This window comes from Saccopteryx leptura, chromosome 2 (assembly GCF_036850995.1).
Source record: "Saccopteryx leptura isolate mSacLep1 chromosome 2, mSacLep1_pri_phased_curated, whole genome shotgun sequence".
Classification (NCBI taxonomy): domain Eukaryota; kingdom Metazoa; phylum Chordata; class Mammalia; order Chiroptera; family Emballonuridae; genus Saccopteryx; species Saccopteryx leptura.
Genome location: NC_089504.1, coordinates 185,128,303 through 185,140,879, shown reverse-complemented (window position 1 = coordinate 185,140,879; position 12,577 = coordinate 185,128,303). Strand labels below are relative to the sequence as shown.

At 41.3% G+C, this 12,577-nt stretch overlaps 1 protein-coding gene and 1 pseudogene across 2 annotated transcripts in view; both read left to right on the top strand.

Moving 5' to 3' along the window:
* Positions 1–12,577, top strand: part of SARNP (SAP domain containing ribonucleoprotein) — a 64,119-nt gene that overhangs the window by 21,758 nt on the left and 29,784 nt on the right. Inside the window, exons 8-10 of one of the 2 annotated variants that reach the window (XM_066365871.1) lie at positions 4,030–4,055; positions 6,455–6,523; positions 6,701–7,183. In XM_066365871.1, the coding sequence (XP_066221968.1) occupies positions 4,030–4,055; positions 6,455–6,523; positions 6,701–6,706 (101 nt within the window). In that variant the 3' untranslated portion in view covers positions 6,707–7,183. Of the gene's footprint in view, positions 1–4,029; positions 4,056–6,454; positions 6,524–6,700; positions 7,184–12,577 lie in introns of those variants that run through there. The other variant, XM_066365870.1, reaches the window with a different exon arrangement.
* LOC136393253 (large ribosomal subunit protein eL19-like) lies at positions 5,314–5,896 on the top strand (annotated as a pseudogene).

Here is a 12,577-nt window from a genome sequence, read left to right as displayed (position 1 = left end):
CAGAGGCCAAGGAGCCATCCCCAGCGCCCGGGCCATCTTTGCTCCAGTGGAGCCTTGGCTGCGGGAGGGGAAGAGACAGAGAGGAAGGAGGGGGGGAGGTGGAGAAGCAAATGGGCGCTTCTCCTATGTGCCCTGGCCGGGAATCGAACCCTGGTCCCCCGCACGCCAGGCCGACGCTCTACCGCTGAGCCAACCGGCCAGGGCCAAGTTGTTAGTTTTAAAAGGACACAGTTTCTGTTCTCAGAGACTAAAACTTTAAATGTACTCTTTTAATTCAGTCCAGTCTTCCTAGTGACCTGTTCATAGTTTCAAGTGTGTTAAGTAAATGTCCGGCCTGCCTGACCAGGCGGTGGCGCAGTAGATAGAGCTTTTGACTGGGACATGGAGGACCCAGATTCGAAACCCCAAGGTTACTGGCTTGAGCGTGGGCTCATCGGCTTGAGTGTGGACTCAGTAGCTTGAGCATGGGGTCGCTGGCTTGAGCCCAGAGGTTGCTGGCTTGAGCAAGGGGTCACTCACTCTGCGGTAGCCCCCCCAGTCAAGGCACAAGTGAGAAAGCAATCAATGAACAACGAAGGTACCACAACCAAGAATTGATGCTTCTCACCTCTCTTCATTCCTACCTGTCTGTTCCTATCCCTCTCTGTCTCTGTTACACACAAAAAAAGTAAAAGAAAATGTTCTGCTTGACCTGTGGTGGCGCAGTGGGTAAAGCATCAACCTGGAATGCTGAGGTCACTGGTTTGAAACCCTGGGCTTGCCTGGTCGAGGCACATATGGGAGTTGATACTTCTTGTTCCTCCCTCGCTTTTCTCTCTTCTCTCTGAAATGAATAAATAAAATCTTTTTTAAAAAAAGAAAATATCCTCCAAAGATCTTAAAGTATTTTGCTGTGCTTTTTAAAATTAATTTTATTTTAAAATGTTTACTTATTGATTTTAGAGAGTTGAGAGAGAGAGAGAAAGGCAGTGGGGCAGAAGTAGGAAACATCAATTGTAGTTGTTGCTTCTCGTATGTGCCTTGACCAGGCAAGCCCAGAGCTTTGAACAGACAACCTCAGCGTTCCAGGTCGATGCTTTACCCACTGTGCCACCACAGTTCAGGCTGCTTTATTATTTTTTTTTAAAGACCAGCCAAATTCTGGCCACTATCACTGTGTGTTTTAGAAATAAGATATTTTCTGCCTTTTAGTTATGTCAAGAGATTTAAAATAGGATTGGTGATAGTACAACAAAAATTGTTAAAGACGTTAGATCAGGTGTGGCCAACAGTTTTTGCCCCCGGGCCAGATTAGGAAGAAAACTTTTCTCACTGGCCGGACAAAATATTAAAATTAAAAAATGTTAAATACAAAAATGACTCGTTTAAGTAAACAAAATTTTATTATGTAATTTGCTTATGAATAAATGTAAGTGAAAAAAATTTTAATATACAATATTATTTTAATAAAAATATAATTACATACTGTATAAATATCCAAACTGTATTGCAATCAATCGAAACAGTAATTAATAGAATGAGTTTGAAGGGGTTATATCGCAAATAAAACAATTATTTTGTTTTACAAACAGCCTGGACACGTTTTCAGTTATCAACTGCAGCTATTGTCTATGCTACAATGCCACTTGATTCAGCACACTTGACCACAAAAATAATGAATTGTTTGACCTTGGGGTGCGCACTGGCAAACTCCGCCTAAAAGAATGTGGATTTCACATCGCCACTAAACGTCAAACAGTTCGTATCGAGTACAAAAGTTGTAAATCTTTATAATGGAATTTTTTAAAAAAATAAAGAAGTATTGCGAATCCATTCGACCATTATTGGAAGTTAACCCTAGATTAGTCACACGCGGAATTCTTTTCTGCGTATGACTATCTTCTTAAACATCTCGATTTCCAATAATTGAAGACGCTTTTGCTTCTGAGTAGCTGAGATTTTAAAGTAGTGGAGAATATTAAAAATTTAATCGTGGGCTGCATAAACTCATTTTCGGGCCGGATCTGGCCCACAGGCCGTATGTTGGCCATGCCTGTGTTAGATGGTGCTATTTGAAGAAGGAACAAAAGTTAAAATTAATATCTAGTCTGAAAAAGAAACGTGATTAATAAAAATAATGTATAGATAATGTTTACAGTGTTAATCATATAATTCTGATATCCTAGAGCTATAGAGTAGCTTAAAAGAATAGAAAAAAAAATTTTTTTAATAGGGACATCAATTTGTTCCTATATATACCCTGATTGGGAATTGAACCGGCAACCTCTGTGCTTCAGGATGATTCTTTAACCAACTGAGTTATCCAGCCGGGGAATAAGTAAATAATTATTGACTAGATTAGGGTTGATCCAAAAAGCTAATTTACTACTTGCTTCTTAGTGATAATTTTAGGACAGATCATTGTCCTAAAAGGCTGTGATTTTAGCCTGACTGATGGTGGTGCAGTGGACTGAGCATCAGCCTGGGTTGCTGAAGGCCCCAGTTCGAAACCTTCGGGTTGCTGGCTAGAGTGCAGGATCATTGACATGATCCCGGGGTTGCTGGCTTGAAGCCTGAGGCTGCTGGCTTGAGCAAGAGGTCCCTGGCTCAGCTTGAGTCCCACAGTCAAGGCATGTAGGAGAAGCAATCAATAAACAACAAATGAATCAACTAAGAGTTGATGGTTCTCATCTCTCTCCTTCCCTCTCTATCTCTCCCTTTCTGTGTTTCTCTCTTTTTTTAAAAAAAAAAGCTGTAATTTTAACCCATGATAGTAGTTCTCGTTTTTCCAGAAATGGCTCTTTTTTTTTAACAGCTTTATTAAGATATAATTCATATGCCATACAATTCATTCATTTAAAATATATAATCCAGTGTTTTCTTTTTTAAAATATTCACAGGGTTGTGCAGTCATCATCACAGTCGTAATTTTAGGACGTATTCACCACCCGAAAGAGAAATGCTGTACCCATTAGCAGTTGTTTCCCATCCCCTCCCCCCAAGCAACCACTGATTTTTTTCTTTATATATAAATTTGCCTTCATGTAAACAGAAGTATACAATTTGTGGTTTTTTGCAACTGAATTCTTTCACTTAGCATAATACATTCAGAGTATATCCATGTTGTACCACGTATCAGTACTTAATTTCTTTTTACTGTTGGGTAACATTCCATTGTGTGGATATACCATATTTTATCCATTCATCAGTTGATGGACATTTGGGTTGTTTTTACTTATTGGCTATTATGAATAATGCTGCTGTAAACATTCATATACAGTTTTTGTATGGATGTACGATTTCCTTTATTTGTGTGTGTATGTATGTGTGTGTATATATATACGTATATATATATATATACGTATATATATACACACACACACCCCTAGATGTGGAATTGCTAAACAATGTGGTAACCTTTTTTTTTTTTTTTTTTTTTTTGTATTTTTTTGTATTTTTCTGAAGCTGGAAACGGGGAGAGACAGTCAGACAGACTCCCGCATGCGCCTGACCGAGATCCACCCGTCACGCCCACCAGGGGGCGATGCTCTGCCCCTCTGGGGCATCACTCTGTTGCGACCAGAGCCACTCTAGCGCCTGGGGCAGAGGCCAAGCAGCCAGCCCCAGCACCCAGGCCATCTTTGCTCCAATGGAGCCTTGGCTGCGGGAGGGGAAGAGAGAGACAGAGAGGAAGGAGAGGGGGAGGGGTGGAGAAGCAGATGGGCACTTCTCCTGTGTGCCCTGGCCGGGAATCGAACCCGGGACTTCTGCACGCCAGGCCGACGCTCTACCACTGAGCCAACCGGCCAGGGCCCCATGTGGTAAGCTTTATGTTTAACTTTTTGAAGAACTGCCAAACTGTTTTCTGAAGTGGCTACACCATTTTATATTCTCATCGAATGCAGATATGATCTCTAGGTGTAACTTTTTTTTCTCTTCATAAAAAGGCATTTGTCTTATATACTATTTCTATGCTAGCTAATGTAATTTGAAGACTGTTGGCTTCCTTAATGATTTTTTAAAATACTGAATAAACTTTTTCTTTTTTAGGCCTGTCATCTGACACCAAGCCTATGGTAAGAAATCTTTTTTTATACCCTAAGAGCCAAAGCTTAATTCTCTACAGTTTTAAAGTTAGAGCCTCCTCCTCCTACCCAAGTCAGAGGAAACTCTGAGATCATGTGAGATTGGTTACTGTTTTCAGTAGTGTTTTATGTCCTGAATAAAAAAGAATTGTTTGAGGTATCAAGACGTCAAGAAAATTGCCACATCTTCAAAAATACTATAGACATCTTCTTCTTACCACTCCTATTGAAAAAATAGATAGATTTTGATAGAGGATAATCCTTGTAACTGTTTAATGATACTGGAGTTTTAGGCCTTATCCAATAACTTTGGAATATGTCTTAATCCTTTTTTTGAGAGAGATAGAGACAGACAGGAAGGGAGAGAGAGGAGAGGCATCTACTCAAAGTTGTGGCACTTTAGTTGTTTTTGTTTTTTTGGGTTTTTTTGTTTGTTTGTTTGTTTTTGTATTTTTCTGAAGCTGGAAACGGGGAGAGACAGTCAGACAGACTCCCGCATGCGCCCGACCGGGATCCACCCGGCACGCCCACCAGGGGGCGATGCTCTGCCCCTCCGGGGCGTCACTCTGCCGAGACCAGAGCCACTCTAGCGCCTGGGGCAGAGGCCAAGGAGCCATCCCCAGCGCCTGGGCCATCTTTGCTCCAATGGAGCCTTGGCTGCGGGAGGGGAAGAGAGAGAGAGGAAGGAGGGGGGTTGGAGAAGCAAATGGGCGCTTCTCCTATGTGCCCTGGCCAGGAATCGAACCCGGGTCCCCCGCATGCCAGGCCGACGCTCTACCGCTGAGCCAGGACCACTTTAGTTGTTTATTGATTGCTTTCTTATATGTGCCTTGACAGGAGGCTCTAGTTGAGCCAGCGACGTTGGGCTCAAGCCAGTGACCCTGAGGTTTTGAACCTGGGACCTCAGCGTCCTTGGTTGACGCTCGATCCACTGTGTCATCACCTGGTCAGGTGGATAATGTCTAATTCTTAATTACCACGAGAGAATCTGTGAAAGCAACCTTATGAGTTCTAGTTATAGATACTGGTATTTTTCAGCACTATCTAGTAAATGTAAAATCAGAAAAAACTAGAATAAGATACTACTGGGCCATTGTAACTAGTAGGCATGTTTAGAAAATGGAAACAAATGATGTGATGAAATATGCTGTTTTATGAAATCCTGCTCTTGGGTTTACAGTTCAGTAGCAGTGGTGGTAGTAGTAGTAATGAAAATGTTCCAAATACTTTCAACACTGTGGCTGCATCCATGAGAATGTTCAGACTTCAGAAGAGGCTTGCCTTTGTTGTCATTCCTTGTGGCAGAAAGGTTAGGTTTTCCCCAGGGAGAGTCGTGAAATCACCAAAGTCCAACTCCCATCAGCAGATTTGGAAGCTGATCAAAGGTGGACTGATCATTTGGAAGCCTGTGACTGTCCATTCCCTGGCTTGATGCCTGGAAAACACCTTAGCCTGAAAGAAGGGTAGGCATATGGGCAAGGTAAGCCAAAGGGTACTGCTAATACTCGAATGCCTGAGAAGGTAGCCTGGATGAGGAGGGTAAGAATTCTTCGCTGGCTGCTCAGAAGATACTGTGAATCTGAGATTGAACTCCACATATATCATAGCATGTACTTGAAAGTGAGAGGCAACATGTTAAAAAATAAGCGGATTCTTATGGAACACATTCACAGGCTGAAGGCAGACAAGGCTCACAAGAGACTTCTGGGTGACCAGGCTGAGGTCCAACAGGTCTAAGACCACGGAAGCACACAAACCTTGTGATGAATGGCTCTAGACCAACATGGAGGAAGTCATCAAAACTGTCTAAGGAAGAAGAGATGAAGAAATAAAGATTTATATTTTTTTAACTGTACACATGGTCTTGGCAATTATACACATTAATTATTCAAAGTAGATTATATCTGCCTAAAAGAAAGAAATGTTACATAAGATTTGATATATCAAGGCTTCCAAGAAAAAGGAAGAAAACTGAGTCGTACTAGTGATAGATAGGTCTTCTGAAGAAAGTAGATCTGCAATGATATTTTCTTTTTGCTAGGAGATAGAGTTAAGAACTCTGCAGAGATAATGCATATGAATTAATGATTTTGGATTGTGACCAGAGGATTTGTTTGGAAGTGATGATTTAGACATTTGTTTGCTTTTAAAGCATTGTCCTACCTTGATCTTAAACCCTCCTTAGGCTCTTGCCAGCTTTGATGAATGAAGGGGTCAGGGCTGAGTCACTGCATTCCAGAAGAGGCTTTTTAATAATTAGTGGCATGGATGGGTGTTGCTTAGTTTCCTAATTTGGCTTATTTAATTATTTTTGGACCCTAGTGTTTGCCTTCTGTAATTTGTTTTGATTTTTAAAATATAGGTTGGTTTTTCCCCCTCTGTTTTTGTAGATTAATCTGGACAAGCTAAAGGAAAGAGCTCAAAGATTTGGTTTGAATGTCTCTTCAATCTCCAGAAAGGTAAAGTACTATTTTTACAACATTAGCGGCAGCTTGAAATCACTTTTTGCAAGATTAGCTAGAGTTTAGGGGCTACTAGGCTGAGAATGTAACACATTGTTTCGCACAGCCCTTTAAGATTTTTTTGACTATTATCTCTGCCCACTGACTATTGATTACATTTTAATTGTTTTCTAGGCCTGACCTGTGGTGGCACAATGGATCAAGTGTAGACTTGGAATGCTAAGATGGCTGGTTTGAAACCCTGGGCTTGCCTGGTCGAGGCACATATGGGAGTTGATGCTTCCTGGTCCTTCCACCCCATGCCCACCCCCCACTTTTCTTTCTCTCTCTCTCAAATGAATAAATAAAATCTTTTTTTTTCCTTTTGAGACAGAGAGAGGGACAGATAAGGACAGACAGACAGGAAGGGAGAGAGAGAGATGAACATCAATTCTTCATTGCTGCTCTTTAGTTGTTCATTGATTGCTTTCTCATATGTGCCTTGACCCAGGGGCTACAGCAAAGCTAGTGACCCCTTGCTGAAGCCAGCGACGTTTGGGCTCAAGCCTGTGCACCATGGGGTCATGTCTGTGATCCCAAGCTCAAGCCTGTGAGCCTGTACTCAAGCCAGATGAGCCCATGCTCAAGCAGGCGATCTCTCAGTGTGCATCCCAGTTTGATGCTCTATCCACTGTGCCACTGCCTGATCAGGCTAAATAAAATCTTTAAAAAAATTTTTAAAAATAAAAAGTTATTTCACAAGGCTAATTGTTACATACAGATTGTTTTCTTAGCTTTTACTCAGGCTGTTTGAGCATGCTTTGTATTTCTCTTGGTTGTTGTGTGGTAGCAGGATTAAAGGAAGAATATTTCAAACCAGAGAAACCATCATTTAAAAAAGTGATTATTTTCTATTGAGTACGGAAATATTGAGCTCTCTGGAAATCCATTGGGGAAAATTGATTTGACAGTAGTTATATTTTTGCTCCAGAAAAAAACTGAACACTAAAAAGTAAACACTTGTGCCTTTGTGGGACTCGTAACTTTGGTTACAACTCTGTTTCATCTTCCTTTTGTGTGTGTGTATGTGTGTGAGAGAGAGAGAGACAGAGAGAGAGGGACACATAGAGTCAGACAGGAAGGGAGAGAGATTATAAGCATCAATTCTTCATTGTGGCTCCTTGATTGTTCATTGATTGCTTTCTCATATGTGCCTTGACTTGGGGGGGGGGGCTACTGCAGAGCAAGAGACCCCTTGCTCAAGCCAGTGGCTTTGGGCTCAAGCCAGCAACCGTGGGGTCTTGTCTATGATCCCATACTCAAGCCAGCCACTCCGTGCTCAAGCTGGTGAGCCTGCACTCAAGCCGAAGACTTTGAGGTTTCAAACTTGGGTCCTCTCCATCCCAGTTCAACGTTCTATCTACTGTGCCACTTCCTAGTGAGGCTTTTTTTAAAGATTTTATTTATTGATATTTACAGAGAGAGGAGTGGGGGGGGGGGGGGTGAGAAGCATTAGCTCATTGTTACTTCACTTTAGTTGTTTGTTGGTTGCTTGTTATATGTGCCCTTGACTGGGCAAGCCCAAGGTTTTGAGCTGGCAACCTTAGCATTCCAAGTTAAGGCTTTATTCACTGTGCCACCACTGATCAGGCTCAAGTCACATTTTTGATGTTTACCAGAAATATGACATCAGCTCTGTGTGCCAGCTTGATGCTGAGACCATAGGTATTCAGTAGGAGTATTTGCTGGTTTATGTGAAATTTTTAAAAATTGAGAGTTGAGAGGTAGGCAGAATGTGAGATTCTTAAACCACATTTAGCTTAATTGGGGAGAATTATTACAAACCCAGAGTCATTTGTGTTTTGCTAGGTGGCCAAAGGAAAGGGTACCTTGGATCTGTGGCCTTGGTTCTTATCTATCTTTATTTGTATATGAGGGTCAGGTGTCTGAGAATCTCAGCAATAACTTCACTTTTCTAGGCAATTATGTATGTTTGTGTGTGCCATCAAATTAACAAAATTGAACATTGTACCTTCTACTATTCAGCTCACGTGGACACATTATGGAGACAAATTTGTCCCTCACCTATACTGTCTACCTGAGTTATGTTGAAAGCATTTCATTACAGGGATATCAAATTTTCTCTTTCCTTTTCTAGAATGTTTCTTCATATTGGACCTGATTTCATTTTTAGTCCACAGGGGGCTGAGTAAAACATGAAGGGATACCTTAATTAATTTTGTGACTTTGAGCAAAGTATTAAAACTTGTTTGATCCTCATCTGTGGGGGCGTAATACCTAACACCATGTTTGTGAAGAGTAAATAATTGTGTATTCAAAATTACCTATCATAGCTACACTTTGACCCTCAGTAAATATTAGTTTTCTTTTTTTCTCAGTTCAGCTCTGTTGGCCAAATGGCTTTATGATTTAATTTTTTAAAATTGATTCTAGAGGGAAGAGAATGGGGGGGGGAGATAAAGAGAAACATTGATTTGTTGTCTGCTATTTATGCATACATGGGTTGATTCTTGGGAGACTACCCTGACCAGGGGTTGTGAATCAGCACAACCTTGGTGAATCAGGACAACACACTAACCAAAAGAGCTGCCTGGCCAGGGCCTTGGCTTTATGACTTTAATTGTGTTGTGTGACTTCTGAGATTGATTTGATCATTGATAAGATTTCAGTTTTCATTTTAAAATCTATAAAGGGTTATAATCAGGCAATGGTAATTAACAGGACTAACTATATGAGTTCTCTTCTGTAATCACTTTCATTGTCACATGTGTTCTAGAGTAGTGTTTTTCAAATTCTATGGCAAAGACTAGTTTTTGGGGGTTTTTAGGTGATAGGAGGGGAGACAGTGAGGCAGACTCCCACATGCACCATGATTGGGATCTACCTGGCAACCCCCATTTGGGGCCAATGCTCAAATCAACCAAGCTATCTAACAAGCCATCCTCAGTGCCCTTGGCCACCCTTGAACCAATCTAGCTACTGGCTGTGGGAGGGAGAGAAGAGGGAAAAGGGGTGGGGGAGAAGCAGATGGTTGCTTCTCCTGTGTGCCGTCACTGGGCATCAAACCCCCAGACCATATACGGGGCAGATGCTCTACCACCGAGCCAACCAGCCAGGGCCAAACACTAGCTTTTTAAAATTTCCAGTTAATTGCAGAGTGGTACTTCTGTAAAATACAATAAAAATGCCACAGCAGTGTTAAATTACTTTGGAAGTTTCTAAACATAAGTCAGTTTCTGGACTTACTTCAGACTGTAATTATTTGGGGACCAGCACCAGGAGGCAGATCACATTTTGAGTAGCAATGGCAGGGGTCCCCAAACTTTTTACACAGGGGTCCAGTTCACTGTCCCTCAGACCGTTGGAGGGCCGCCACATACAGTGCTCCTTTCACTGACCACTAATGAAAGAGGTGCTCCTTCCGGAAGTGCTGCAGGGGGCCAGATAAATGGCCTCAGGTGGCTACATGCGGCCCACGGGCCGTAGTTTGGGGATTCCTGAGAGTATATGACTTTCTCAAGGGACCACTTTGCTTGAAGGATTGTGACTTTTTGAAATGTCTTGAGTTCCATTTATATTGATCATAAATTCTGGTTTTCAGAATCATCCCAATTTTAACAGTTTGTTCTGAAACTATTGTTCCAGTAATGCTAATATTTTGCTATTTAGAACACTACTGTCCAATAGAAATTTCTATGATGATGGAAATAGTCTATAGCAGTGGTCCCCAACCTTTTTTGGGCCACGGACCGGTTTAATGTCAGAAAATATTTTCACAGACCGGCCTTTAGGGTGGGACAGATAAATGTATCACGTGACTGAGACAAGCGTCAAAAATGAGTCTTAGATAGATGTAACAGGGAATCTGGTCAGTCCATAATGGTTCTTGATCACTTGAAATGTACCTAGTATAACTGAGGAACTGGATTTTTATTTTTTAGGTTTTTTAAATTAGCCTGACCAGATGGTGGTATAGTGCTCTACTGGCGAGCCAGTGCTCTACTGCTGAGCCAACTGGCCAGGGCTAACTGTTCTTTATTAACAGAGATGATTTTGCTACCTAGTATCTTTTGGTTGGCCAAAGTAGTGAGTGACATGGTTAAATTACATATGGAACAGCAGATAAGCTCATTCTGCCCACCTTATTTTAGGGTCCTGGATTCTAGTGTAGCACCCTTTTACATAATTTCCTCACCTGTCTTTAAGTTATACAATTCTTTAGGTCCAGATCTCATTCACATAAATATGATGCCAATAGTGGTAAGTTAGTAGATGATGTGGACATACCTTTTTTTCATCCTGGTATCCTAAAGGAATGCAATGAGAAACCCACCTCCTGTCATTTCCTATGCACAGGATTTGTGTTTACTTGATCCAGCTTAAGGCCCTGATAGCTTGCTGATTTGGGTAGATTTTGCTGTAGCTCATATATAATAAAGAGAGAGAAAGTGTGTGAGGGGGTGAGCCATGGATCAGTAGTTACGACTGATTTTTTTTTTAACTCTCACAATCTGATAATTTCTTTATATTTTAGATTTACAGCTTGTTTTAGATTTACAGCTTGAGCATATTACAAATTTGAGGGTATTGATCTCAGCTATTCTTCCTAGGCTTTTACATGACTGCTCATATGTTTAGTTTTTAGCATTATTCGTATACTGTACACATTAGGCAGTGCACAAAAACTTCAGTCTGTCTCCCCTCCACCCCCCAGTCATCTTCCCTCTTTTGCCCTGCCAAAGAAAGGCCTGTCCGTTCATGTTTCCAGCTCAAGTCTCAGTGAATAGAATCCTGTTGGTTTAGGATAATGGGAAGTGACAGGGCAAAAAATGGCACTGGCATTTATAGACATTTTTTACACAAGAGGCTGTAAATTGTCCCCTTCAATTCTTTGGACTATTTGAGGAAAGAATGGCATGCCTTTTCTCATATAGACTTCATGGTGACTATGGGCTGAGAAACCTTCCACCCCTAAAACAAAACCAACCCCAGATAAATAACCTCTGCCTGATTGGTTCTGGTTGATCACCAGCTTGGTTTTCACTCTTGTGCTTGACTTTTTTTCTTTTTTTTTTCTTTTTGTCACTTTTCCATGCCTCCCAAGAAAAGTAGTGTTTAGATTAGTCTTATTTGTGAAGGACTTGGCCTAGCACATGAGAAACTCATCTCTGAAAGGAATAATAGATAGATAGAGGGAATAGATGGGAAGCTAGATCAGTTAATATATATTGGTCATAGGACACCAGTTTTCCTACAAATTTAAGTCTGGGCCTAGAGTTATAGTTAGATGAAGTAGCTAATGTGAGTTATTTTGTTTTATTTTTTCTAAATTTTGGCACATTTAGGAAAATGAAACTTGATACTTCAGGATGTTACAGGAAATCCAGCTAAAGTATTAAAAAAAAAAATCCCAGGCACTAAGCAGAAAACTGGAGTGTGGTTTATACTGTTCTCCCACACTGGAAATATGAGGGGCATGTGATACTACTTATTCATTAATAGCAGTAGAAAATATAAGTATCTTATAAGCATTTGTATCCCTATTGATTTTTTTTTTTTTTTTTTTTTTTTTTTTACAGAGACAGAGAGTCAGAGAGAGGGATACATAGGGACAGACAGACAGGAACAGAGAGAGATGAGAAGCATCAATCGTTAGTTTTTCATTGCGACACCTTAGTTCATTGATTGCTTTCTCATATGTGCCTTGACCGCAGGCCTTCAGCAGACCGAGTAACCGCTTACTCAAGCCAGCGACCTTGGGTCCAAGCTGGTGAGCTTTGCTCAAATCAGATGAGCCCAAGCTTAAGCTGGCGACCTCGGTGTCTCGAACCTGGGTCCTCCGCATCCCAGTCCGACACTCTGTCCACTGCACCACCGCCTGGTCAGGCTCTATTCCCCATTTTTATAGCCCATGCCCCCCCCATAAAACCAAGAAAGCTCTCTTCCCATCTCCCTCTCTCTCCACATGCATGCACCAAGGAAAGACCCTGTAAAGTCAAAATGAGCAGGTAACTAACTACAGACCAGAAAGAGAGCCCTTATCAGAAACCA